Here is a 23,492-nt window from a genome sequence, read left to right on the forward strand (position 1 = left end):
ATAATATTATATTATTCGGACAATCAAGATCCAGTCCTGGCCGACTACGGCGTTTTCCCTTTGTCTAATAATAAAATATTTCAAATTTTTCCCGTCAACACATCTTTGTAGAAATCTGAATAAATATGAGAAAATCTGTGCAAAAATTTATCAGAAACATTTTTATACATACAGATACTGAAATATTCCGAATATCTTTATCCAATTCTGAAAGTATCTATAAGAAATTTTATATAATTTTTTTCAGAATTTTTCATAAGTCTTAACTCTTAGAAAATTTCTGAGAAAATATGAGAAACTTTTTCACCAGGGCAATCAAGATATATATTCATGTAATTGAATCTTTATAATTCATATACAAGATAATCGATACGCGTGATACAAACGAAAACAACTGGTTTGGTTTTTGAAAAATAAATGTTGCAAACTTGACGATTATCTAAATTTCTTTTTCTTATTTATTTAAAAAATAACATATACTTCAGTTTCATTTTACTTCATAACTTTAGTTTCATTTTAATCAATAGAAAATAGACTATAAGAAATAAAGTAAGATACATTGCTGCTTTGTTATTTATTTCTGAGGAAACATATCTCTGATATTCAGTAGCATCCTCAAACGAGTTGCAAACCTCGATACATCAGAAAAAATATGATGTATATATTTTTTCTGTAAATATTTCATTTGTTCGACAAGGTTCGCATGTAAAGCTTAACAGAATTAAGGAAAGCGAGAAAGTCGGTTTTGTGCTATTTATTACGATCCTTAATGCGACCATTTCTAAAATTTCAATGCGATTTACTACAAGTGCCTCTAGCTTTACTTCCTATGTGATTGTCCTCGAATATATCTCTAATAATATTGCGCTTCGGCTTTGAATGTGCAGGCAAGCCGCGATGTAGATTCTCCATTATCTGCATTCTGTTCGTGTTGTGATTCTTGAATCCTTGGCTTAGGAACTCGATATTCTCGTTGTCGTCGATAGCTTTCATCGTGGCCAATAGCTTTTCTTTGTTGTAATTAATTATCTTCTTCTTATCGCTTGCTTGTTTTATCTCCGTCATTTCGCGTTTTGCGCCATTACCCTGCTCAGTCTGAGATACAGAAACATTGTTGGACAGTGCATCGACATCTGAGGCGTTTAATTTATTCTGGGTTTCTATATTGATGTCATTTTTGTTTGACGTTTCTTCATCACTGTGGCATATCACGCTGGGCGTCTTGTCCGCCTTGGATCCAAGATATTCTTTTTCCAAATTATACACTGGTTGATTCCTGCCATCCGAACGATTTATAGTAGATTCCTCTTCATAAGCTTGCTGTGAGCCCTTCTCGACTTCTTTCTCTTCCGAACTGGGCAAATCTTTTATTTCTTCATATGCATTGTCCGTATCATGATAAACCTTGCCACATGACATGTCAGCATACACTGGTTCTTCTAAATATTTTGTTTCTTCCTCTTTTGTGCAATCTTCCTTTTTGATGTCTGTGGAGGAATCGTCTATTCCGTTACTTTCCAAAAGTTGTCGCTTCTCCAGCCACATCTTGTTTGAGTTTGAAGATTGTTGAGGAACTTCTGTACTTTCGATGTTAACATCATCCAGAGTATTATTAGATATTTTCTGTAGCTGTGCATCCTTCAATCTCTCAACAGACTGTTCTGCGATGTCCAAAGTGTTATATTCCGAATGAGTGACACCATTAAAAGTTTTTTCACTAAATTGATCTTTGGCGTACTTAGATAAGCTGGTTTGAAAGCCATTGCTTTTATATTCAATGGGAGAATCTCCATTTGTATTTATCGCTCCTTCGGGATCAACGTCAGAACCGCTGTCATAAAGATCGTTGTTCCTACGATGCAATACTTTCGATTTACTCTTGTACTTGTGCTTTTGAAACGTTATGCCTCTTGCTAGATGTGTGGTTAATTCTTCTTCCTCGTCGCTGTACTCTGCCTTTTTCATCATATCGTCCAAAGTATCAGAGGTATCATCTGTGCTGTTAATCAATCTGTAACAGATACAACATGAGGATTATAGCACAAAATTAGAGGATTGATATTAACTATACGAATAAATATGCTACGTAAGATTTAATTATTTATATAATGTTGCTTTACATGATTTCTCAAGAAATATTCTTGTTATATGTATACCTTGCGAACAATTCTCTAGATTTTTTCGGGGTACCGTAAGACTGAATGTAATATTCATTCTCACTCTCTCCATCGTCGGATGAATAATCGAATTCAGCCCTCAGTTCTTTTTGCAATTTTTGTGAATTCTGATTTTTTATTCTACTAAAGAATTTCCTTAATTTGCCACTTTCATTTGTTTCGTTATTTAACTCGTCTCTCTCCAGTATTGTTTTATAATCTATCGATGTGACTTTATCATCATCACGCGCTCTCGCTTCCAGATCTTTTGGCCTAAATCTTAAATCATCCATAGAATGAGCACTTTTACGCATGTGCGGTGATCTTGGTAAACGAAACTTTCGTATCTGTTGCAAGCTTGCCATTGTTTCTGACTTTAGCTGATCTATTGAACGATCGTGATTAACATTATTCGTTGGCTGAGTTATTTTTTCATCGTCATTGGATTCCACTATGTCAAGTGACGGCTGCAATTACGTTAGATTTATAGAATCATTGTTAATGCTTAATTATTTTGCGCTTAATCACATACAAGTTACTGTACGCTCACCAAATTATCCTTTGGCATATTATTTTCACTCCTTTTACCTCTGCTAGATACTTTAATTGGATTAGAGATGCTGAAATATAGAAAATGTATATAAAAAAATTGATTTTCTATATTATTGAACGAAAAGATGCAATAAATATGACTTTTTTACCTGACATCTCTGAGATTTGTAAGAGAATGGCTACCTAGATTTTTCTCTTTGCTATAAATTGGCAATTGACCATTATAATATAATCTCTTTTCTCTATTGTCTAATAAACATTCTAAGCTTTTCAATTTCTCTATCGTCTCTTGTAAATTCTTTTGTGTCTCCTTGTGTTTAGAAATCTCGACATGTAATTGATGCTTCAAGCTCTTAGTTTCGAGGGCAAGTTTTCTGTGTAATAGCTGCAAAAAGGAGATATTTTAACTAAATTCATAGGTTCGCATAATTAGTGTGCTTTATTTCTGCTATCTATGTAAATATAAAATCTGTGAGAAGTTTATCTTTAAAAATAAATGTTGGAAATTACCTGTATAGTTTCTTGTTGCTGTTGCATCTTATAATTCATATCGGATAATTGTAACTGCAATTTCTCTCTCTCTTCGAGATTTCGATCTTTACTGAGTTGCAGTAGATGCTTATTTTGTGACTGTGAAAAAAAAATTTTGGGAAATTCATACGGACACGCGTTAAAATAAAAAATTCATAGTTTATTACACAAATGCATTAATTGAGAAACTCACATTTGCTGAATAAAGTTCATTTTCTTTTTCTTTTAGCAGGTTGCACGTATCCTTGTGTAATTCCTTCAATTTCTTATATTTCGTTTGAAGTACCCTCAATTCTTCGTGATGTGAATTTATAAGCCTCGGTAGTTCGGCATTTGCGCCTTCATAACGCCTCAATGCAGAATCCTGTCTTTTCTGCAATGCCTTCAATAATCTGTTTTCATTTGCTAGCTCCTGCAAGGAAATTAATTTCATGTTAAACAAATATCTTTGGTATTAAGTACAGACATGTCGATGTATCTTCCACACTTACATTGAGATGGTAGTGTGCGTCGGCTAATTGATTTTGTAACTGTTTAAAACGAAGCATTTTGGCTGACATTACCCTTTGTCCGAGAGTACTTTTATTACTAGATTTTGGTTCATCCGATAACGATTGCTGTTTCATGCTGTCTCTATATGGCGCACCTATACATATTATATATATGTACGTTATAATTATCAATACAAATTAACGAGTAATAATTATAAAATAACGAGTGTATTTTAACAAGTCTGTCTTTATACAAACCAGGCAAAGGATTTAAACATTTTTTGCTCGATAGAAGTAGTGTATTTCTGCAAGGAGATAGCTTTTTGGATTCCAGCGCCGAGTCTTTTGAACAAGGCTTTGTTTTTCTATAATTTACATATACATATCATATATTTAAGAGATATAAAATAAAAGTTTTCTTTTAATCTAAAATGCATGTATTAAATTTAACATATCTTATCTCTTGGTCCAATATTACGTCACGATTTATATAGATACTCTCGAAGTTTAATTTACCTAGTGATTGTTCTATGCACATTAAGTTGTACTACTGGTAAGATAGAAGCTTCAGTTTGCATTTTATATTTATACGCAGCGTATTACAACTCGCGTTGTAATTGCGTAGAATCCATCTTTACAGTATCAAATTGTCAGAGAGAACTGTCAAACGCTCATCGCAGGCTAGTCGGCGACCATAATTGTTTCAAATGGTTGTCAAGGTAACATCTGTGCAAGCATTAGTAATCAATGCTTTTCATTAATCTAAAATAAAATAAATTTTAAAACTAAAACATTTTAGATATTAAGATTTTTATTTATTATTTATTTTAACTCAAATTGGATCCATAATAAATACAAAATTGAATTTTAAAATTGAATATATTGTATGCATATTCAATATATCTTAATTAATGGCTTCTTTGCTCTGCCTGAATACATTTCGCAAATAATTTTTATGAATATGTTAATATCATCATATGAGAACGAATTATTCAATAACATTTTCCAATCAAAATAAAAAAATTTATGTACTAATAGAGAGAGAACCACTCATATTTTATTTACAGTTAAATTATATTTCGAACAATAAATTACATATTTTTCATAAGTTTTGAAATATGTTACAAGTGAAAACATTTGGCAACATCTGGCTGACTTAAGTAAGTATGTACATACAAATTATCATAAAATAATCTGTATTGTTGTCAATTGGCTGAAATACTCATTGAGAATATATGTACACAACGAAGAAGGCTATTTGTAATAAGTTGATTTTGCAAGCGTAACATTTGTTTATTACTAATGTAATATTAATATGTACACTGACTTTGTAACAAATATTGTTGTCTATCTTTAATACTTATATTTTTATGCACAGCTCTGTAATATTTTATTATCACGAAATTATTTTTGTATACCTCACGTATCTGTCAAATCTTAATTATAAAACAACATTTGTGGCAATTAATTCCTAGAAAAGACTAAGACTTTCATTCAGTGTTATATGATAAATAGTATCTTTACCTAGATCATCCTATCTTTAATTAAACTGTTCAGCTTGACTCTTCTCTTTTTGTTCTTGAGATCTTTTCATGCCTAAATATTGGGTTTCCCACAATTTGTTATACAAAGAATTTGGTACAGATAACAATGACTCGTGTGTGCCCCTCTCGACTAAATTACCCTGATCTAGCACAAGTATATCATCGGCATCCATAACTGTCAACAAACGATGCGCGATCACGATTGAGGTCCGTTTTTCCGTCGCTTTACGCAGCGCGTCAAGTATATTCTGTAAAAAAAAATTTATTTATTAAAAGGATGTAATGTATTTAAATTATACGACAAAATACAGCACTTCTGAAACTTGCATGTTCCGTAATGGAGTCCAGTGAAGAAGTAGCCTCGTCAAAGATCAATATAGGACTGTTTTTCAAAATTGCTCTGGCAATTGCAACCCTTTGTTTTTCTCCTCCGCTTAATTTCAAACCGCGTTCTCCCACAGGTGTATCGTATCCTTGCGGCCATTTCAGTATCGAGTCATGTAGATTTGCCATTCTCGCAGCTTCAAAAACTTCGTCGCGCGATTTTCTCAAATTACCATAGTGCAGATTATAAAATATACTTTCGTGAAAGAGTACCGTATCCTACAATTTCATTTTTAACATATTGTAAAAAGCGCTGCAATATTTACGCATAAAATAAATTAGCTTTAATTATTAAAAAATAAAAAAAAACAGCATAAGGTTTTACCTGTGGCACAATCGAAATGCATTGTCTTAGGTCCTCTAAATCAACATCTTGAATGTTGTGACCATTGATGTAAATATTGCCGCTCTGTGGTTCAAAAAATCTATACAACAATCTCACAATTGTAGTTTTGCTAAAAAGATGAAAGGATATATGAAGTAATTATGTTTATAAATAATTATTGAATATTATTAATGAATTTATAATCAGTAACCTGTGTTAAACAATTTATATATACCTAATACCTTACCCACAACCAGATCCTCCAACAATAGCAACCTTCTTGCCACTCGATATAGTGAACGATACATTGTTAAAAATAGGCTTCCCTTCGACATATTGGAAATTTACATTTCTAAATTGAATTTCCGACGAATCTGGCGTCACGTGAAATCTCAGTGCGTTTTCTTTTGACTGTTAACACAAACCCGAAGATTACTTTGTTTGCAAGGTATAGATTATATGTACATTTTATAGATATGAGAATAGATGAGACTCAATACTTCGCATCCAGGTAATCTTACTTTAATTGCAGTGTCCGTTGTCATAAGGGCAAACATAGTTTGCATGTCGATAAAAGCTTGTCTCACTTCTCGATAGACAGAGCCTAGGAAGCCTAAAGGAACTGAGAGTTGGAATAACAAAGCGTTCACCATCACTAAGTCACCGACAGTCATAGTGCCTATATATAAAAGAAATGAAGATATAAGCTTTGATTTTCCTGGAAGTATTCTATAACTTGATAATAACCATTTACGATATTTTGCGCCGCCAGTACCATGATGAGGCTCAGCGCACCGCTGAAAATGGCATTCTGCCCGAAGTTCAACATCGCTAAGCTCGTGCTAGTCTTGAGGGACGATGTTTCGTATTTCTTCAAAGATTGATCGTATCTTTCCGCTTCAAACTTTTCGTTGTTAAAATACTACGACAGAGAACATATATAATATTTTTTAAATTTCTTTAAAAGGAATTAAAACGAATTTTACATCCTATTACTGACCTTTACTGTTTCGTAATTGATGAGCGAGTCTATCGCTTTGTTGCCCGCTTCATTTTCCGCTTGATTCATACGTATTCTGAATTTGGTACGCCACTGTGTAACAGTTAATGTGAATGCAGCATAAACGCCCACGCAACCTAACGCTACGGCCGAGTATTCCGGTCCACATTTTATCCCCAATATTGCACTAACTAATGCTAGCTCAAATATTGTAGGAACAATGTTAAACACCATGGCGTTTAAAACGAAATTGATACCGCGGCTACCACGATCGATTGTCTGAAATGGGTACAACAAACGTTTTTTCTAGCTATAGCACACAACTTTTTTATATTGTTGACTAGAAAATAAAAAGTTGTTGAACCCCATATATTACCTTCGATAAAGCACCGGTCTGTCTGCTTAAATGAAAAGCCATATCGAGATTGTGCAGATGCACAAAAAGGTTTTTCGCTATCTTACGAATAGAGTGCTGTGCGACCTTCGCAAAAACCGCGTTCCTAAGTTCGCTGAAACCGGCTGCTCCAGCCCGTGCTATTCCATCTGCAAAGAAGATTACAGTGGAATTATTTAAAATCACGTATGATCGCGAGAATTCTCTCTTGTACATTAAAATATTAAGATATTCTAAAATAAGACATTAGTATCCGTACATCCAACAAGTAGTGATGTTGCTACGGTCGCGACTGTTGCAGGCGCGGTTGTTAAATCCATCACAGCACCGCCGGACATTGCTGCGGTATGGGCATTTAAAATGTCTATCGCATACTTGAAAATAAATGGCACAAAAACATTTAAGACCTTAGCTCCTACAAGTAGACCCACTGCTATTTTCACTCTTTTCCGGATTTCTGGATCATCCTACAAAAATGTAATAAATAAATGTAATAAATAATATTTTACATCCTGCTTAAGCTATAAGTAATACAATATTGCTTACTTCTGGCCAAATGTATCTGAGCATAGCTTTTAACATGTCCGTACTGGTGATCGACGGTTTATCGCGTAAATCGATGGCATCTCTGCTCAAACCAGAGACGCCAGGATGGAAGCAGTTTCTTTTTTGCTGGCCAGGCTTTGCTCCGGTTAGTCCAGTAACAACCGATACAAATTTCACTGGCGGCACGACAGATTTAGATTGCGGCACATTCTTCTTCTTCTGAGCACGATCAATTACATTGCCGCTGCAACACTACAAAATACATAAGATTTTATTTTTTTATATATAATCGATGTATGCCACAACCACGCTAATTATATATTTATAAACATGTAACAAATGTATTCACATGTATGTTTCATCTAATTGATCTGATTTTGAAGGAATAATTGAGATGTAAAATCAAATGATAAACTGATCATGTTACTTTCGTTTTACATAACAAAATATATAATATGATAAATTGTTGTGAATTATTACATATGAAGAAATTCGTTAGAAATATTTAGCTTTTTTTTAAATTACTAAATATATATATTGCACACAATGGATAAGTAAAAAAAATTACAGAAATACTTTCATCACTCTATTTATTCTATCAAAATACTTTGTAAAAACAAAATATCTTACGTTTAATGAAGTTATACATATGTACAAAAAGCATTTTCTGAATATACTTCAAATTTTATTGTACAGATTATTAAAATATTTAATATAGTACAGCTTTTCCTATTTTTTCCATGTGACTAAGTGCCGCATCTAAGATATTAACATACTCCTCCGCGAGATTAATCGCGATTGAAAAGCTCGGGCTCTTAAGTTTTACATTCCTCATATTACTTAAAGCACATGTATACTCTGTTCTCTTCAAGCTCAAGATACTTATTCCTAACTTATTGATTGTACGCCATTCATCTGTGTCAAACGTTTCGCCATATATCTTCAGTTTCCAACGGTCCTTCTCCAATTTTGTACTTACTACAAATAATGTCATTGTCGCGTTATAATTCAGACCGTCGCGAGTAAATGACATACCCTTGTGAAAACTATTGAATGTAATAAAATCTAATTTATTCCTCGAAACGTCAAAACATCTCTGTACGTCAATGACGTCAAATTGGATTTCGTCCAGCAGATTGCACGGAATAAAAAATCCGTAATCGATGTACAACTTGAGACTGTCGTGTGCGCCGTAATTAATAAACACTTGCGTTTCCTCGTCAAACGGCTTTAAAGTAACAATCTGATAAAACTGATTTTGATAATCATCAGTGACAGTAGATACTTTAACGGCGGCATTTACGTCGTGATTAAATAAATCTAGGAAGGGCGCGAGAGCCAAATTATTAGGCTGTTTTATGTTAAATATATCCTCTTGGCATACTTTAGTGTCTATGTATACCGCTCGTGTATTGACAACATAGTACGCCCATTTATATTTTGCAAATGTTATTATCTTTTGCAGATGCATATCGCAATGAGCACAATGGCTTTTATTAATATCCAGGCATTTTACAGTTTTCATTAACAAAGAAAATTCTTGTTGCAATTGATGGGCTTGATAAAAGGGATGCGAGATGAAGCTTGGCAGCATTGCCTTCTCTTTGTTGGAACAAAAATCTGGATTCGTGAAAGACTGCGGCAGTGTTTTCAGATAAAGATACCACTTTGATCTCATCCCTAAATGTGTTTCGTATATGAGAAATGTCGCGAGCATACATTGGGAACTGAAACTATCAGTGGTATTATACAGGAATACAGTTTTAATATCACTCTGCAACAAGACATCTGTTGTTAACAGTATTCGAAGCGGTAGTTGAATCAGCACTTCGTTACTCTCTATGGGCTTTAATGTTTTTAAGCCTCTGCCTGTTAGAAGAAAATGCTCTGGTATCAAATAACGAATAGACACGCAGTTTTCGCTTAGAAGCCAGGATTTTAAACGTATCAAAGACTCGTCAGTGTCCTCATTCAATTTTACGAAACTAAGCCTCCTCTTCTGGCGGCGTTTTCTCGACGTTCGCCCCATTGCGTACACGCAGATATTATATCTGTAGAAGCAGTAACAAAAACTTTTATTGCAAACAAGTTACCTGTAATAAATCTTCAAATCCAATTATGATTATCACGTTTTACATATTGTATTACATCTCAACAAAGATAAAATTTGTAATTGTATACTGTAGGCTCTGTGGAAAATCCATTAATATAAGAAAAGCGGACTAAATGAGAGCCAGACACAGTAAATGAGGCGCAAAAGTTCTTTATATTTTAGAATAACGCCTAATAAAATTTGTGTGTAAAATCTTGAAATATATATCTTAATATAATACTGCACAAGACAACTGTAGTATTTGCGTCTGTATTTGTTATTGATTGTCTTACAGATAATAAAATACAACAAAAAAATAATAAGATTAAAATAAATGTATACAATATGAAATATTATATATAACATATACATAAATAGCAAATATGCACAGAGTACACGTATACTTGTTTATGTAATTATATAATTAGTAATTAATGCGTAGGAGCCTGTGTCACACACACAGTGCGACATTTATAAATACAAAATTGTTGGATGTATTACCCTGACGCCGAGAGGAAGGAACACGGGATTACGCCCGGCAATGTGGAATCTACTAGATAATATTAATCGTGTCCCGATTCCGCTGCTGTACGTATTTCTCATCATACACCACAGTTTCTTGTTGTGCAGCACCTCGCGCGGTAGACGGCCGTACAGTACGCCTAACATCTTTTCCGTTTTTTTTTCTTTTTACTATTTCTTTTCGTTTTATCGCGAAAATGTTAACTGGATACTAAAATAAATGCCATTACGAACCGAAAATATATATACACATTTATCGTGGCGATCCTGTAATCTGATGTAATCATAAAAATCATAACCGCGATACGGATCAGCCGTGAAACATATGGTAAAGCATGATGTACATACATATGATACATACACAGTATAACCAATATGTTCACTCAACCCTTTTATTTGTGGTTTGCGTCGATCCGTAATGCGCATCGCCATTATTTTGGCAGGGACCAATCAGAGGATTTTTGTATGTGTGGTAGTGCAAAGTCGGTGTGACTCCACAGAGGTTGATTTTCGCAAATTTTCGGTGAAATATTGCAAAAATTCGTTAATCAGTGACGCCAAAATGAATAAAAGCAAAAGTTATCAAATTTGCAGCGTTCGAGACTGCCAAAATACGAGCTAAAATTCAAATTGCCATTTCTTTCGTTTCCCTAAGGATGAAAGGTTTGTACATATGTACATGTCAAAACTTTGTACATACATGTTACAGGACAATTTTTTTCAGCTTGGAATCAACATCACCGCCAATTCTCTTCAGCCTTCAATCGTCGTTCTTTCAGCAAACAACAGCAGTAAGGCAGATCCTAAAATTGCAGTCACTAAAGGGCCCAATAGTGTTGGGGACAATGGGGACCACAGAAGAGTCCAACTGCTACATGAGTTCAAGTATTCATAAAATTATTCAAACCTCGAACAATGTGTCTGCTCATGCTCCGAAAAAGTTAAAAGAACAAGCAAAAAATAGAATACTAAAAAAAGAAAATAGAATATACTGAGAAAAAATAGAGGTATTTTTGATGATTGGAAACAGCCTTTTGCATACGAGCTTTCGAATACAGCTTGTTCCACTGCAGTTCTCAAACAATTACTCGCTCAATGTATTTTTCAATTGCAAAATATTGGTTTAACAGTTGCTGCCGTAGTGTGTGATAGAAGTTCTAAAGCCGGTTCTAGAATATCGGCCCCACTCTACTCTGCTCATTTCATAGGGTCCATGATGATAGGGTCATTCATGGTGGAAGCATGGTGTTAGAAGACAGGTGTAACAGTTTCGAGGATGCGCAGTCGTCATTTTCTTTGACCAATCAGAACTTTATCCAAGATGCCAAAAGCAATATGGCTCCTTCAATATTGGGCCAATTCCTTTTAGTGACACAAGTCGACAAGTCGACACAAGTGTCGTTCTGTCTTTGTTATTCATTGAATGCCAAGAAGGATAGAACGATGTTTGTGTCGACTTGTGTCACTAAAAGGAATTGGCCCATTATTGTGAAGTATATTATAGTTAAAGGTTATATTGTGTTTAGATATTAGATATTCTATTTTTGCGGAGAAGCTATGCCAACGTGCTGTCGTCGTCATTCACAGTCCTCGTCATCATTGTCTTCCCGTTGACTTTTGTAATTTTCACTTCGTTTCAAGATACATAACCGACCTCCAGACGTACGCGGCGGTTTATTTTACCGAAAATGTACAAAATGTAAAATAAAAACATGTTCTGGAAAAATTGCATTCCTTTATTTATATCATTGTTTTAATATAATATCACTCCTACACTTTCTTTTATATTACAATCAATTACACGTCTCTACAACTTAGAACGGTGCTCATAGTTCAATCTTAGATTTCAGATTACAGAAAATCTTATATTAAGATGCTGCAAAGGCTATTTTATTATAGCATTTTATAATAAACTTAAGACGATTTTAAATATAACATTGTGTCAGAAATATTGTTCTTACAGTTTGCAATACGAGTAATCATTTCTGTATACTTTCTTATTAATAACGTTTTCTAATTCCTTATTTGCAATATTTATTCTTTATTTACTTATTAATGTAGAAATTGTTTTTTTATCATTAGTATATTATGTATTATATTTTTTAAATTAATTTGTGAGGTTTCGTATTATATTTACAAATTGTTTATTTTTGTTTGCATTTTTGTCACAAACTGTGACTAATGCTGCATTTAAATGTGGCGCCACATTTTGGATAAACATTTGATTGGCTGTCGTAATCTCCGGCCGCCATTATGCGCAATGTTACACCTGTCTTCTAACACCATGGGTGGAAGTATACAAGATGAAGCAATCCGATGGATGCGCAGTCGTTCAAAAGTAGAGGGGAGCAGTCAACCAATCAGAAGTGCCCCAAACATAAAATCCACAAATCCAGTACGATCACATTTGAATTCAATATGTGGGGGGCAGTTCTGATTGGTTCTCTGCCTCCCACTCTGCCCCCATAATAACTTTTATACTTCTGTGCTTCCACCATAGGTTCATTGAGTTCATTCTTTTGAATGCAGTCGCCAAGTGCGGAGTTTGAACTCAGAGTTCTTATAATCTCAGTGTTTGAGAACTAAAATCAGTGTTAGATCATTGTGCTAGATTTATTCTGCATATACCACGTTCATTCACAATTTACACAAGATTATAGTGAATCCACGCAGGAAACCAGGTGTCATAAATTAAGAAGAAGAAGAACCACGTGCCTTTACTTCGCTCCTTTCAGTGTGCCTTTATTCATCGCCTTTTTGCTTCTTTATCAGGTAAAGTGAAAGGAGTAAAATTTTAAATTATTATAAAAATGTCGTGCATACGAGAAATGCAGAGCATGAAAAAGAAAATTTTTGTAGACTGAGAAAAAAAAGAAAAATTCAGAGCGTTAAATTATTTTCTTGTAACAATCGCAGAGAAATAAACTTTATATTTATTGGGAACGGGCACACGGCCAATATGGCGGCCATAAGCCGGTTCATACACGCAAAACAATATGTTGCTTGTGAGCACACATATGTTCCACGTGTATATGAGCCGGCTTATGGCCGCCATATTGGCCGTGTGCCTGTTCCCAATTGGCCTCCTAGATTTCACATGTTTTGTTGTTGCTTTGAAATACGAGTGTATATTTGTTGCTCCAATTATTTTTAAACGTTAAATGCTTAGTTTCTTGCTATAATTAATAATTCATATAGTATCTTGCCATTGTTTAATATATATATATTTTTTTATTATATGTTAACAATAATAGTTTCTATTGAAAGATATTTTAAAAGAATCTTTGCACACAATTAACAATGTTCGTGCGGATTCTACCCAGATTCTATCGTTCTGTTCAATTTTCTTTCTGCTGTGAATTCGAAGTATGAGCGAGATGTGTTGCACTTAATTTTACGTTATCACAAAAATTCTAACAGCTTCTAGCATTCGCGAATTCTAAATTATTTGTCTCGTATTAATTTTATTCTCCTTCATGTGCATGTAATCTTTTATGAAATTATTTATACACAGTGCAATGTGTACTCATATTTATTTTGAAGTATATTTTTCTATGCTTAGAACAGTTATTTATTATAATTGAAAAGCATTTTGAGCCCATTGCGGGCCCAGTTGTGTCACGCGGGAGCACATGTGTCCATGCTATATATTATAGGTACACGAGTGGCTGAGTTTCTACCAGTTTCTAATGAGCGCGTCATGGCGTCGTCTGTCGTTAACCAATCTAAACATCCCGTCAAATAATGTAATAAAATAAGATGTTTTGATTGGTTGCGATGGATGACGCGACGCGTAACGCGTTCGGTGGAAACTCAGCCCATCGTGGACCAGAGTGTCCGGAGTAGTGTGGTCTACTTATGTAGGTTAAGGGTCGACAGGAGTAACACTACCGACCTCTGTCGGGTTGCTTAGCTGCGAGTCCGTATTTTATTTATTATAAATTTTTTAAGAGCCAAAATGGAAAATCCGGCTATGTACCGGGTTGCGGCTGATCTTACTGATTAAAACGAGCATAAGTTTAATGAGATTCGTTAATTAATTTGGCTAAAATTTGGGAAAAATCGTTTCTAAGCAGCTTTTTAGGCTTGCAACGGTTTTTCCCAAATTTTAGCCAAATTAATTAACGAATCTCATTAAACTTATGCTCGTTTTAATCAGTAAGATCAGCCGCAAGCTGGTACAGAGCCGGATTTTCCATTTTGGCTCTTAAAAAATTTATAATAAATAAAATACGGACTCGCAGCTAAGCAACCCGACAGAGGTCGGTAGTGTTACTCCTGTCGACCCTTAAGGTTTCACACCACGTCCAGTGTCTAACGTTTGATATCCAATAGGAAAGTTCATTTTCTAGAATTTCTAGTGACATTTATGTCTCTAGAGTCTTTAGACAATAAGTGCTTTCCATTTACATCAAAACTCAGATAATTCTCACTTGTGACGTCGTTCTATCCTTTTTGGCGATTAATGAATAATAAAGACAGAATGACATCACAAGTGAGAATTATCTGAGTTTTGATGTAAATGGAAAGCAACTAATAGTTTCTCTAATGCTGGGTCTACAATGCATCTACAATGCAAGTCGTGGGTCGTGGGAAATTGACCAATTACAGTCGAATTTGAGGAGAATAATCGACTGTGATTGGTCAATTTCTTGCGACTCGCATTGTAGACCGGCTCTTAAGCCTTGTGTACACGATACTAGAAATCGGTCCGAGTTTCGGTTTAAGCCAATGAAACTGCTGCTTTTCTGTAAGAGCTGCAAGTTGATTGGCTTAAACCTTGTGTACACGATACTAGAAATCGGTCCGAGTTTCGGTTTAAGCCAATGAAACTGCTGCTTTTCTGTAAAGCCTTGTGTACACGATACTAGAAATCGGTCCAAGTTTCGGTTTAAGCCAATCAACTTGCAGCTCTTACAGAAAAGCAGCAGTTTCATTGGCTTAAACCGAAACTCGGACCGATTTCTAGTATCGTGTACACAAGGCTTAAGAGCTGCAAGTTGATTGGCTTAAACCGAAACTCGGACCGATTTCTAGTATCGTGTACACAAGGCTCTAAACCGAAACTCGGACCGATTTCTAGTATCGTGTACACAAGGCTTTAAGCCTTGTGTCCACGATGCTAGAACTGCGTCCGAGTTTCGGTTTAAGCCAATCAACTTGCAGCTCTTACAGAAAAGCAGCAGTTTTATTGGCTTAAACCAAAACTCGGACGCAGTTCTAGCATCGTAGACACAAGGCTTTAGAGCCGGTCTACAATGGATGTCGTGTCGTAAGTCGTGAATCGTAAGAAATTGACCAATCATTAGTTGATTATTCTTTTCAAATTCGACTGTGATTGGTCAATTCCTTACGACTCACGACTTACGACAGTTACGTCACCCATTGTAGACCGGCCCTTAAACCCGTGTCACACTACTTATCGCGGACGCGGATCGGATTGAGATTGCGGATCCCGGATCGTAATCTAGCCAATCATAGACGAGCAGCTCATCTGTGATTGGCTGACATCCGATCCGCGATCCGTAATTTTAATGCCCGTATCAGACTATGAATTGGGATTGAGATTGGATTGAAATTTGACCAATTAGAACAAAGTTTACTAAACTTGAGATCAGTTTTCTCTGTTCTGATTGATTAAATTTCAATCCAATCTCAATCCCAATCCGTAGTCTGATACGGGCTTAATTCGATCCGCGTCCGCGATACGTAGTGTGACACGGGCTTTATTGGATGTCGGATCGTCGTACATACGTACTACATACGTCGGACGCCAGACGTGGTGTGAATCTTCTATTAAGGTGCGATTTTACGATGACGCTCGACGCTGGATTCGAGTGTCAAAAAGCTAAACTGTGTTTAGCTTTGACACTCGACGCTCATTTCAGCCAATCCAGTGGTTAGGTTATATTTCGCGTCCCTCTGAATCTATCACGTGACCAGATTTGACGCTCGAATCCAGCGTCGAGCGTCAAATCTGGTCACGTGATAGATTCAGAGGGACGCGAAATATAACCTAACCACTGGATTGGCTGAATTCGAGCGTCGAGTGTCAAAGCTAAACACAGTTTAGCTTTTTGGCGCTGTTTGACGCTCGAATCCAGCGTCGAGCGTCATCGTGAAATCGCACCTTTAAGTAATGGCGTTTTCGATTTGCTACTCGACCCGACTCGGGTCGCATCAATGGACGTGGAATACATACATAGATATGTATGTATTCCACGTCAATGATGCTAGAGTGCTGTATACATGATGCGACCCGAGTCGGTTTGAGTCGCAAATCGAAAACGCCATAACTATCAATCGCCGAATAGATGTAGTCAATACCTTTTTCAAAAAAGGTAAAAAAAAGTGCCAAGTACACGCAATGTATTTTGTAAATTCAAAATTTAACCTAAGTGGTAGCTTTATATCTTTTTCACAAAATTATATTATCTAACTTAACTCAAGTGACATGTATTTCAAAAAAAAAGATGTAAAATCTTTAATTTCTTCTTCACAAAATTATATTACCTAACTTAACTCAAGTGACATGTATCTAACCTAAGTGGTAGCTTTATATCTTCTTCACAAAATTATATTACCTAACTTAACTCAAGTGACATGTATTTCAAAAAAAGATGTGAAATCTTTAAATTAAATTGCGCCAATTGTAAAGAGAATATGTATATTGCTTTGAAAGATAATTGTTATGCAACTACTTTAAAGAAATAAAACCCAAGTGGTATCTTCGTATTCCTATTCAAGGGTCTTCCTATTCTAAACCCAAGTGATAATAGCTTCTTAATTCTCTTTAACAAATTTTTAATATTACAAAGAATCATTTTAATTACAAAGAATTAAAGAAGTAACAGTACAAAATAAAAATATTTAATTAAAACAAAATAAATAAATTTTTCTTGTAAAAAAACTTGGCGCTGCTTTTTTACTCCTGTCGCATTCTTCCCTAAATTATGTTTATTGTTTTTTATTCAATCAAAAATCTTAGTACTAATGTTTAAATTTTAATGTTTAAATTTCAAAGTCTAGCAGCGCCAAGTTTTTTTACAAGAAAAATTTATTTATTTTGTTTTAATTAAATATTTTTATTTTGTACTGTTACTTCTTTAACTCTTTGTAATTAAAATGATTCTTTGTAATATTAAAAATTTGTTAAAGAGAATTAAGAAGCTATTATCACTTAGGTTTAGAATAGGAAGACCCTTGAATAGGAATACGAAGATACCACTTGGGTTTTATTTCTTTAAAGTAGTTGCATAACAATTATCTTTCAAAGCAATATACATATTCTCTTTACAATTGGCGCAATTTAATTTAAAGATTTCACATCTTTTTTTGAAATACATGTCACTTGAGTTAAGTTAGGTAATATAATTTTGTGAAGAAGATATAAAGCTACCACTTAGGTTAGATACATGTCACTTGAGTTAAGTTAGGTAATATAATTTTGTGAAGAAGAAATTAAAAATTTTACATCTTTTTTTTTGAAATACATGTCACTTGAGTTAAGTTAGATAATATAATTTTGTGAAAAAGATATAAAGCTACCACTTAGGTTAAATTTTGAATTTACAAAATACATTGCGTGTACTTGGCACTTTTTTTTACCTTTTTTGAAAAAGGTAATTTTGTACTGATATCACCTATTTTGTAGTGTTAAGCAAGGATCTGCAAAACATTTTTATTTTTTATTTTTTAATTATTCACAAAATTAGCAATACCAACAAATACATAAAAATTAATAATATTTAAGTAAAAGTAAATTATACATTTCTCACAAAAATTGAAGGAACACTAAATTTATCTTTAAAAATGAATAAAATTTAAATTTCAAGCTTAAAACCTCTACTTCCGAAAGATTACTATTATTCGTCCAATTTTTATTATGTCTAGACATAATTTTAATTCAGCGAATTTTTATTATGTCATGACATAATTTTAATTCTGCCGCTAGGGAATTTTTAAGTCGATTCTTATAAATCAAGCTTGAATTTGATGTCTAAGTGTCCCAGGTTGCCGATAACGAGGTCCACATAGTGCGCTCCATAGTTTTCGGTGTTCAGGTGTAACCTTGAATTCGATGTCCACGTGTTCCAGGTTGCCGATGACGGGTTCCAGATAGTGCGCTCCATAGTTTTCGGTGTCCAGGTGTAATAATACGTTGAATTCGATGTCTAGGTGTCTCACGTTGCCGATGACGAGGTCCACATAGTGCGCTCCGTAGTTTTCGGTGTCTACGTGTATTAATACCTCGAATTCGATATCTACGTGTCCTACATTCAGATTTAAAGTTATTAATACACCTAGACACCAAAAACTACAAAGCACACTATGTGAACCTCGTCATCGGCAACCTGGGACACGTAGACATCGAATTCGAGGTATTATTACACCTAGACACCGAAAACTACGGAGCGCGCTATCTGGACCTCGTCATCAGCAACCTGGGACACCTAGACATCAATTTCAAGGTATTAATACACGTAGACACCGAAAACTACGGAGCGCACTATGTGGACCTCGTCATCGGCAACCTGGGACACCTAGACATCGAATTCAACGTATTAATACACGTAGACACCGAAAACTACGGAGCTCACTATCTAGACATCGTCATCGGCAACCTGGGACACCTAGACATCGCATTCAACGTATTATTACACCTGGACACCGAAAACTACGAAACGCACTATGTGGACCTCGTCAGCGGCAACCTGGAACACCTAGACATTGAATTCAACGTACGATTACACCTGGACACCGAAAACTATGAAGCGCACTATCTGGATCCCGTCATCGGCAACCTGGGACACGTGGATATCGAATTCAAGGTATTAATACACGTAGACACCGAAAACTACGGAGCGCACTATGTGGACCTCGTCATCGGCAACCTGGGACACCTAGACATCGAATTCAACGTACGATTACACCTGGACACCGAAAACAATGAAGCGCACTATCTGGATCCTGTCATCGGCAACCTGGGACACGTGGACATCAAATTCAAAGTATTAATACACGTAGACACCGAAAACTACGGAGCGCACTATGTGGACCTCGTCATCGGCAACCTGGGACACGTAGACATCGAATTCAACGTATTATTACACCTGGACACCGAAAACTATGAAGCGCACTATCTGGACCTCGTCATCGGCAACCTGGGATACCTAGACGTCGAATTCAAGCTTGATTCATAAGAATCGACTTAAAAATTCCCTAGCGGCACTTTCTGCCAAGCGTAGAGAACCTTCTTTTTCGGCAGCGGTGGTAATTAGGAATGTTCAGTGTAAAACTCGGGGCAGATGGCGCCATGGCGTTCTGTCCTGTCATGGCGGCGTCACTAACACTAACTCAATATACATGTGTGTGTTGGTGTATCTGTGAGCACATCCGTGAGATATAAGGTCTGTTTTCTGTTGCTGCACTGCTGAACTAGTACAGAACTAGTGTACTAGAGTGCACTAGTTCAGCAGTGCAGCAACAGAAAACAGACCTTATATCTCACGGATGTGCTCACAGATACACCAACACACACATGTATATTGAGTTAGTGTTAGTGACGCCGCCATGACAGGACAGAACGCCGTGGCGCCATCTGCCCCGAGTTTTACACTGAACATTCCTAATACGATGTAAGGATACGAAATCTCTCCAGATAAACATGAAGCAATTGACTCAATATGTATTATATACCTAATACCTAATTTACCTAAATAGAAATCTTCCTCCTGACCGATAAGTCTATCGACCTTATTTAATTTGCCTACTAGATCGATCGAAATACGCGCGCGATATCGAAACTGGCGATACCTGCGCCGCCAGCGTCGAAAAAGTGAAAGTGACATTTTCTGATATATATATGTTATATTGATTGAGAGACGACGACGTATCTCCGTATCTTAAAAATAAATTTTCACATTTGGACTTTGCGTCGCAATATCTCCGCTCGTAGGGCACGTAGCGGAAAATATTATAGGAGATACCCCCCCAAAGTCGACCCCAAGCTATCGATCAAGCCTACTTAGAACTTGATCCGTTTACTCGTTATCGAGATCTCAACATCTTGGGTACTCGCAATCCGTCGCGTCGCGTAAAAGAGTCACGGTCGGTCTCGCTCCGCGTGTACTTGGCACGAGACACTACCGTGTCTCTTGATATCGCAGTCAAACGGGACACGTGTTCTCCCTATTTTAATTTATGTGTATACATATTTATTATTTCTCATATTAACAAAATAAATTTGTATACTTATATAATATACATTTTATTATTTGTATCAATTGATTTTTTTCCACTGAATCGACCAATCAGAAGGTTCTGTGCTGAATTGGACAAATGGGCAAATTTATTTTAATTTTTTCCTATTTGTCTTTCACGATATATTTTAAGAAATATTTGTTTCGCTGTTTTATACATATAATTATCAGACTAAACATCAATTCTCTTACATATTATTTATTAAATTTAATATGCACCACTTTTTGAGTTTAATCAACTCTTAAACAATTAATAATATAGAAATATTATAACAATTGATAGTTGCAGAACAGTTGATAGTATAGGAATATAACAGTTATTTAATAAATAGAAATATTCGTAAATGTAACAAAAAATAAATATAAAAAATGAACGCGTGGTCGCCACGCGCGTTAGAAGTAAAACTTTTGAAGGAAAGGGCTTTGCCATAACTTTTCTGAAATTAATTCAAAAACAATACAACGGCATTAGTCACTCTACGCAGCCGTCCGCAACTCGAAAATGTGTTACACGCAGTTCTCACTCTACCCGTCTCGCCAGTGCCGTACGCTTATTAGTCGAATTTTCGTTACACTTTCGAGTTTCGTGTCGCAAAATCGAACTTACTACCGTGCCAAAAGAAGGAGCCATCTCGCCATTGCCGTACGCCTATTGATCAAATTTTTGTTACATTTTTTGCTTCCCAAAATTCGTGTCGCTTTTTCGTGGCACAAAATCAAACTTACTACCGTGCCAAAAGAAGGAGCCGTCTCGCCAATGCCGTATGCCTATTGGTCGAATTTTCGTTACACTTTTCGTGTCGCAAAATCGAAATTACTACCGTGCCAAAAGAAGGAGCCGTCTCGCCAATGCCGTACGCCTATTGGTCGAATTTTCGTTACATTTTTCGTGTCGCAAAATTCGTGTCGCTTTTCCGTGTCGCAAAATCGAACTTACTACCGTGCCAAAAGAAGGAGCCGTCTCGCCAATGCCGTACGCCTATTGGTCGAATTTTCGTTACACTTTTCGTGTCGTTTTTCCGTGTCGCAAAATCGAACTTACTATCGTGCCAAAAGAAGGAGCCGTCTTGCCAACGCCGTACGCCTATTGGTCGAATTTTCGTTACACTTTTCGTGTCGCGAAATTCGTGTCGCTTTTCCGTGTCGTAAAATCGAACTTACTATCGTGCCAAAAGAAGGAGCCGTCTCGCCAATGCCGTACGCCTATTGGTCGAAATTTTGTTACATTTTTCGTGTCGCCAAATTCGTGTCGCTTTTCCGTATCGCAAAATCGAACTTACTACCGTGCCAAAAGAAGGAGCCGTTTCGCCAATGCCGTACGCCTATTGGTCGAATTTTCGTTACACTTTTTGTGTCGCGAAATTTGTGTGGCGAAATTCGTGATTTCGTGTCGCGAATCGAACTCACTACCGTGCCTAAAGAAGTTTCACTTTAATAAAAAATATGTAAGAAGCATTCAAGTATTCAAACTTTCTGCTAATTTTTCAGAAAATTTGGTTTCTTTATTGATATCTGGAAACTTTATTTCTACAATTTTAAATGTAGCAGTGGAATTTGAAGTAATATTGGAATTTAAAGTTAATATTTTAAAACTAATTATTTCACTGTTGCATTCTTTATTCTATACAACTACTTGATGATGCCTAACAACGTTTTTAATTTTTCTAATTAATAAATTCTACAGCTTTGTTCGTGTTTAAGTATGATTGCTTTAGCTTTATTAAATTTCTCCCATTTTATCAACATTTGTTCATTTCATCTACTCAATTGTATTCTTAACAAAGTCAATGTTGTTTTTTATGAAGCCATTTACAATTCGATTCTATATGGAGTGTCTGAATGCCAAACTACAAATTAACCCTCCGTATTCATACGTGGGTCTACGGCGTTCGAGCCAAAATAATATCTGCTTGTAACTGTAAAATTAGCAAGCCTACACGGAAAAAGGTTTTCACCGTATGAGATCATGCAAGGCGGACCATGAAACGCGCTGCGCCCTGCCACTACGCTGGGCCGTGTCCCCCATGTCAAAACACGCTGCCGCGCAGCAACGTCTTTCCTCGTACTAAGCACGGGATTTTTCCGTGCATCGCACCGGCTTTCGCGTCGCGAACGTAGCACGAAGATACGACGTGCTACGTTCGCAACGCGAAAGCCGGTGCGATACACGGAAAAATCCCGTGCTTAGTACATACGAGGAAAGACGTTGCTGCGCGGCAGCGTTTTTTGACATGGGCGCACGACGGAAGAGAGTGGGGAACACGGCCCAGCGTAGTGGCAGGGCGCAGCGCGTTTCATGGTCCGCCTTGCATGATCTCATACGGTGAAAACCTTTTTCCGTGTACCTGGGCTGCGTTCGGAAACGTCACCCGGATACACACGGGTATACTCCCTTCTCTTTCTAACTCGCTGAGATAAAAAGAGAAGGGAGTATACTCGTGTGCACTCGGGTGACGTTTTCAAACGCAGCCCTGGCTAGCTTCCCTCTCTGAAAAAAAGTAGGTGGGAGAAGGGACTCAAGGGCTCAGAGCCGTTATGAAAAATTAATTTATCGTGGCCGAGCAAGTTAGATCTCGCACGGACCCATGTATGCACTAAACTTTTTAATCTTTTTTTATAACTAACTATTTTGCTAATTGTTTATGGTAAATGTTGTTTGGTCAAAACAACGTCTCCTTAAAAGATTTTGACGA

At 36.1% G+C, this 23,492-nt stretch overlaps 2 protein-coding genes and 1 long non-coding RNA gene across 4 annotated transcripts; 1 reads left to right on the forward strand and 2 right to left on the reverse strand.

The window, feature by feature from the left end:
• Positions 1-550: 550 nt before the first annotated feature.
• Positions 551-4,386, reverse strand: LOC139775372 (uncharacterized). Its single transcript, XM_071711305.1, has 9 exons — positions 4,247-4,386; positions 3,989-4,095; positions 3,731-3,885; positions 3,433-3,651; positions 3,219-3,338; positions 2,858-3,093; positions 2,707-2,776; positions 2,157-2,623; positions 551-2,011 (listed from the first exon to the last, which is right to left on the reverse strand). The coding sequence occupies exons 1-9, from the start codon at positions 4,306-4,308 to the stop codon at positions 790-792; spliced, it is 2,658 nt and encodes an 885-aa protein (XP_071567406.1). The 5' UTR covers positions 4,309-4,386; the 3' UTR covers positions 551-789.
• Abcb7 (ATP binding cassette subfamily B member 7) lies at positions 4,358-10,865 on the reverse strand. 2 transcript variants are annotated; one of them, XM_071711307.1, is made up of 12 exons: positions 10,517-10,865; positions 7,924-8,175; positions 7,637-7,844; positions 7,360-7,526; positions 6,984-7,262; positions 6,731-6,905; positions 6,505-6,662; positions 6,231-6,394; positions 5,984-6,113; positions 5,602-5,877; positions 5,255-5,522; positions 4,358-4,492 (listed from the first exon to the last, which is right to left on the reverse strand). In XM_071711307.1, the coding sequence occupies exons 1-11, from the start codon at positions 10,682-10,684 to the stop codon at positions 5,271-5,273; spliced, it is 2,229 nt and encodes a 742-aa protein (XP_071567408.1). In that variant the 5' UTR covers positions 10,685-10,865; the 3' UTR covers positions 4,358-4,492; positions 5,255-5,270. The 2 variants fall into 2 exon arrangements, with proteins under 2 accessions (XP_071567408.1, XP_071567407.1); XM_071711306.1 differs by lacking the exon at positions 4,358-4,492 and having other exon boundaries at positions 4,786-5,522.
• Positions 10,766-12,263, forward strand: LOC139775376 (uncharacterized). Its single transcript, XR_011718814.1, has 2 exons — positions 10,766-10,865; positions 10,981-12,263. It is a non-coding gene; the product is annotated as an uncharacterized lncRNA (long non-coding RNA).
• The last annotated feature ends 11,229 nt before the right edge of the window (positions 12,264-23,492 follow it).

This window comes from Temnothorax nylanderi, unplaced genomic scaffold, assembly GCF_030848795.1.
Source record: "Temnothorax nylanderi isolate EJ_2023f unplaced genomic scaffold, tnyl_v1.0 TNYL_tig0097_pilon, whole genome shotgun sequence".
In the NCBI taxonomy this organism is placed as follows: Eukaryota; Metazoa; Arthropoda; class Insecta; order Hymenoptera; family Formicidae; genus Temnothorax; species Temnothorax nylanderi.

Coding starts and splice junctions, on each gene's coding strand:
- LOC139775372 (XM_071711305.1), bottom strand. CDS start 4,308: ATGCAAACTGAAGCTTCTATCTTACCAGTAGTACAACTTAATGTGCAT. Junction 3,886..3,988: donor ATGTTTAAATCCTTTGCCTG/GTTTGTATAAAG, acceptor TAATATGTATAG/GTGCGCCATATAGAGACAGC. Junction 3,094..3,218: donor AGCAACAAGAAACTATACAG/GTAATTTCCAAC, acceptor TCCTTTTTGCAG/CTATTACACAGAAAACTTGC.
- Abcb7 (XM_071711307.1), bottom strand. CDS start 10,684: ATGTTAGGCGTACTGTACGGCCGTCTACCGCGCGAGGTGCTGCACAAC. Junction 8,176..10,516: donor TCCTTCCTCTCGGCGTCAGG/GTAATACATCCA, acceptor TGTATTTTGTAG/TGTTGCAGCGGCAATGTAAT. Junction 6,114..6,230: donor GTTGGAGGATCTGGTTGTGG/GTAAGGTATTAG, acceptor TCATCTTTTTAG/CAAAACTACAATTGTGAGAT.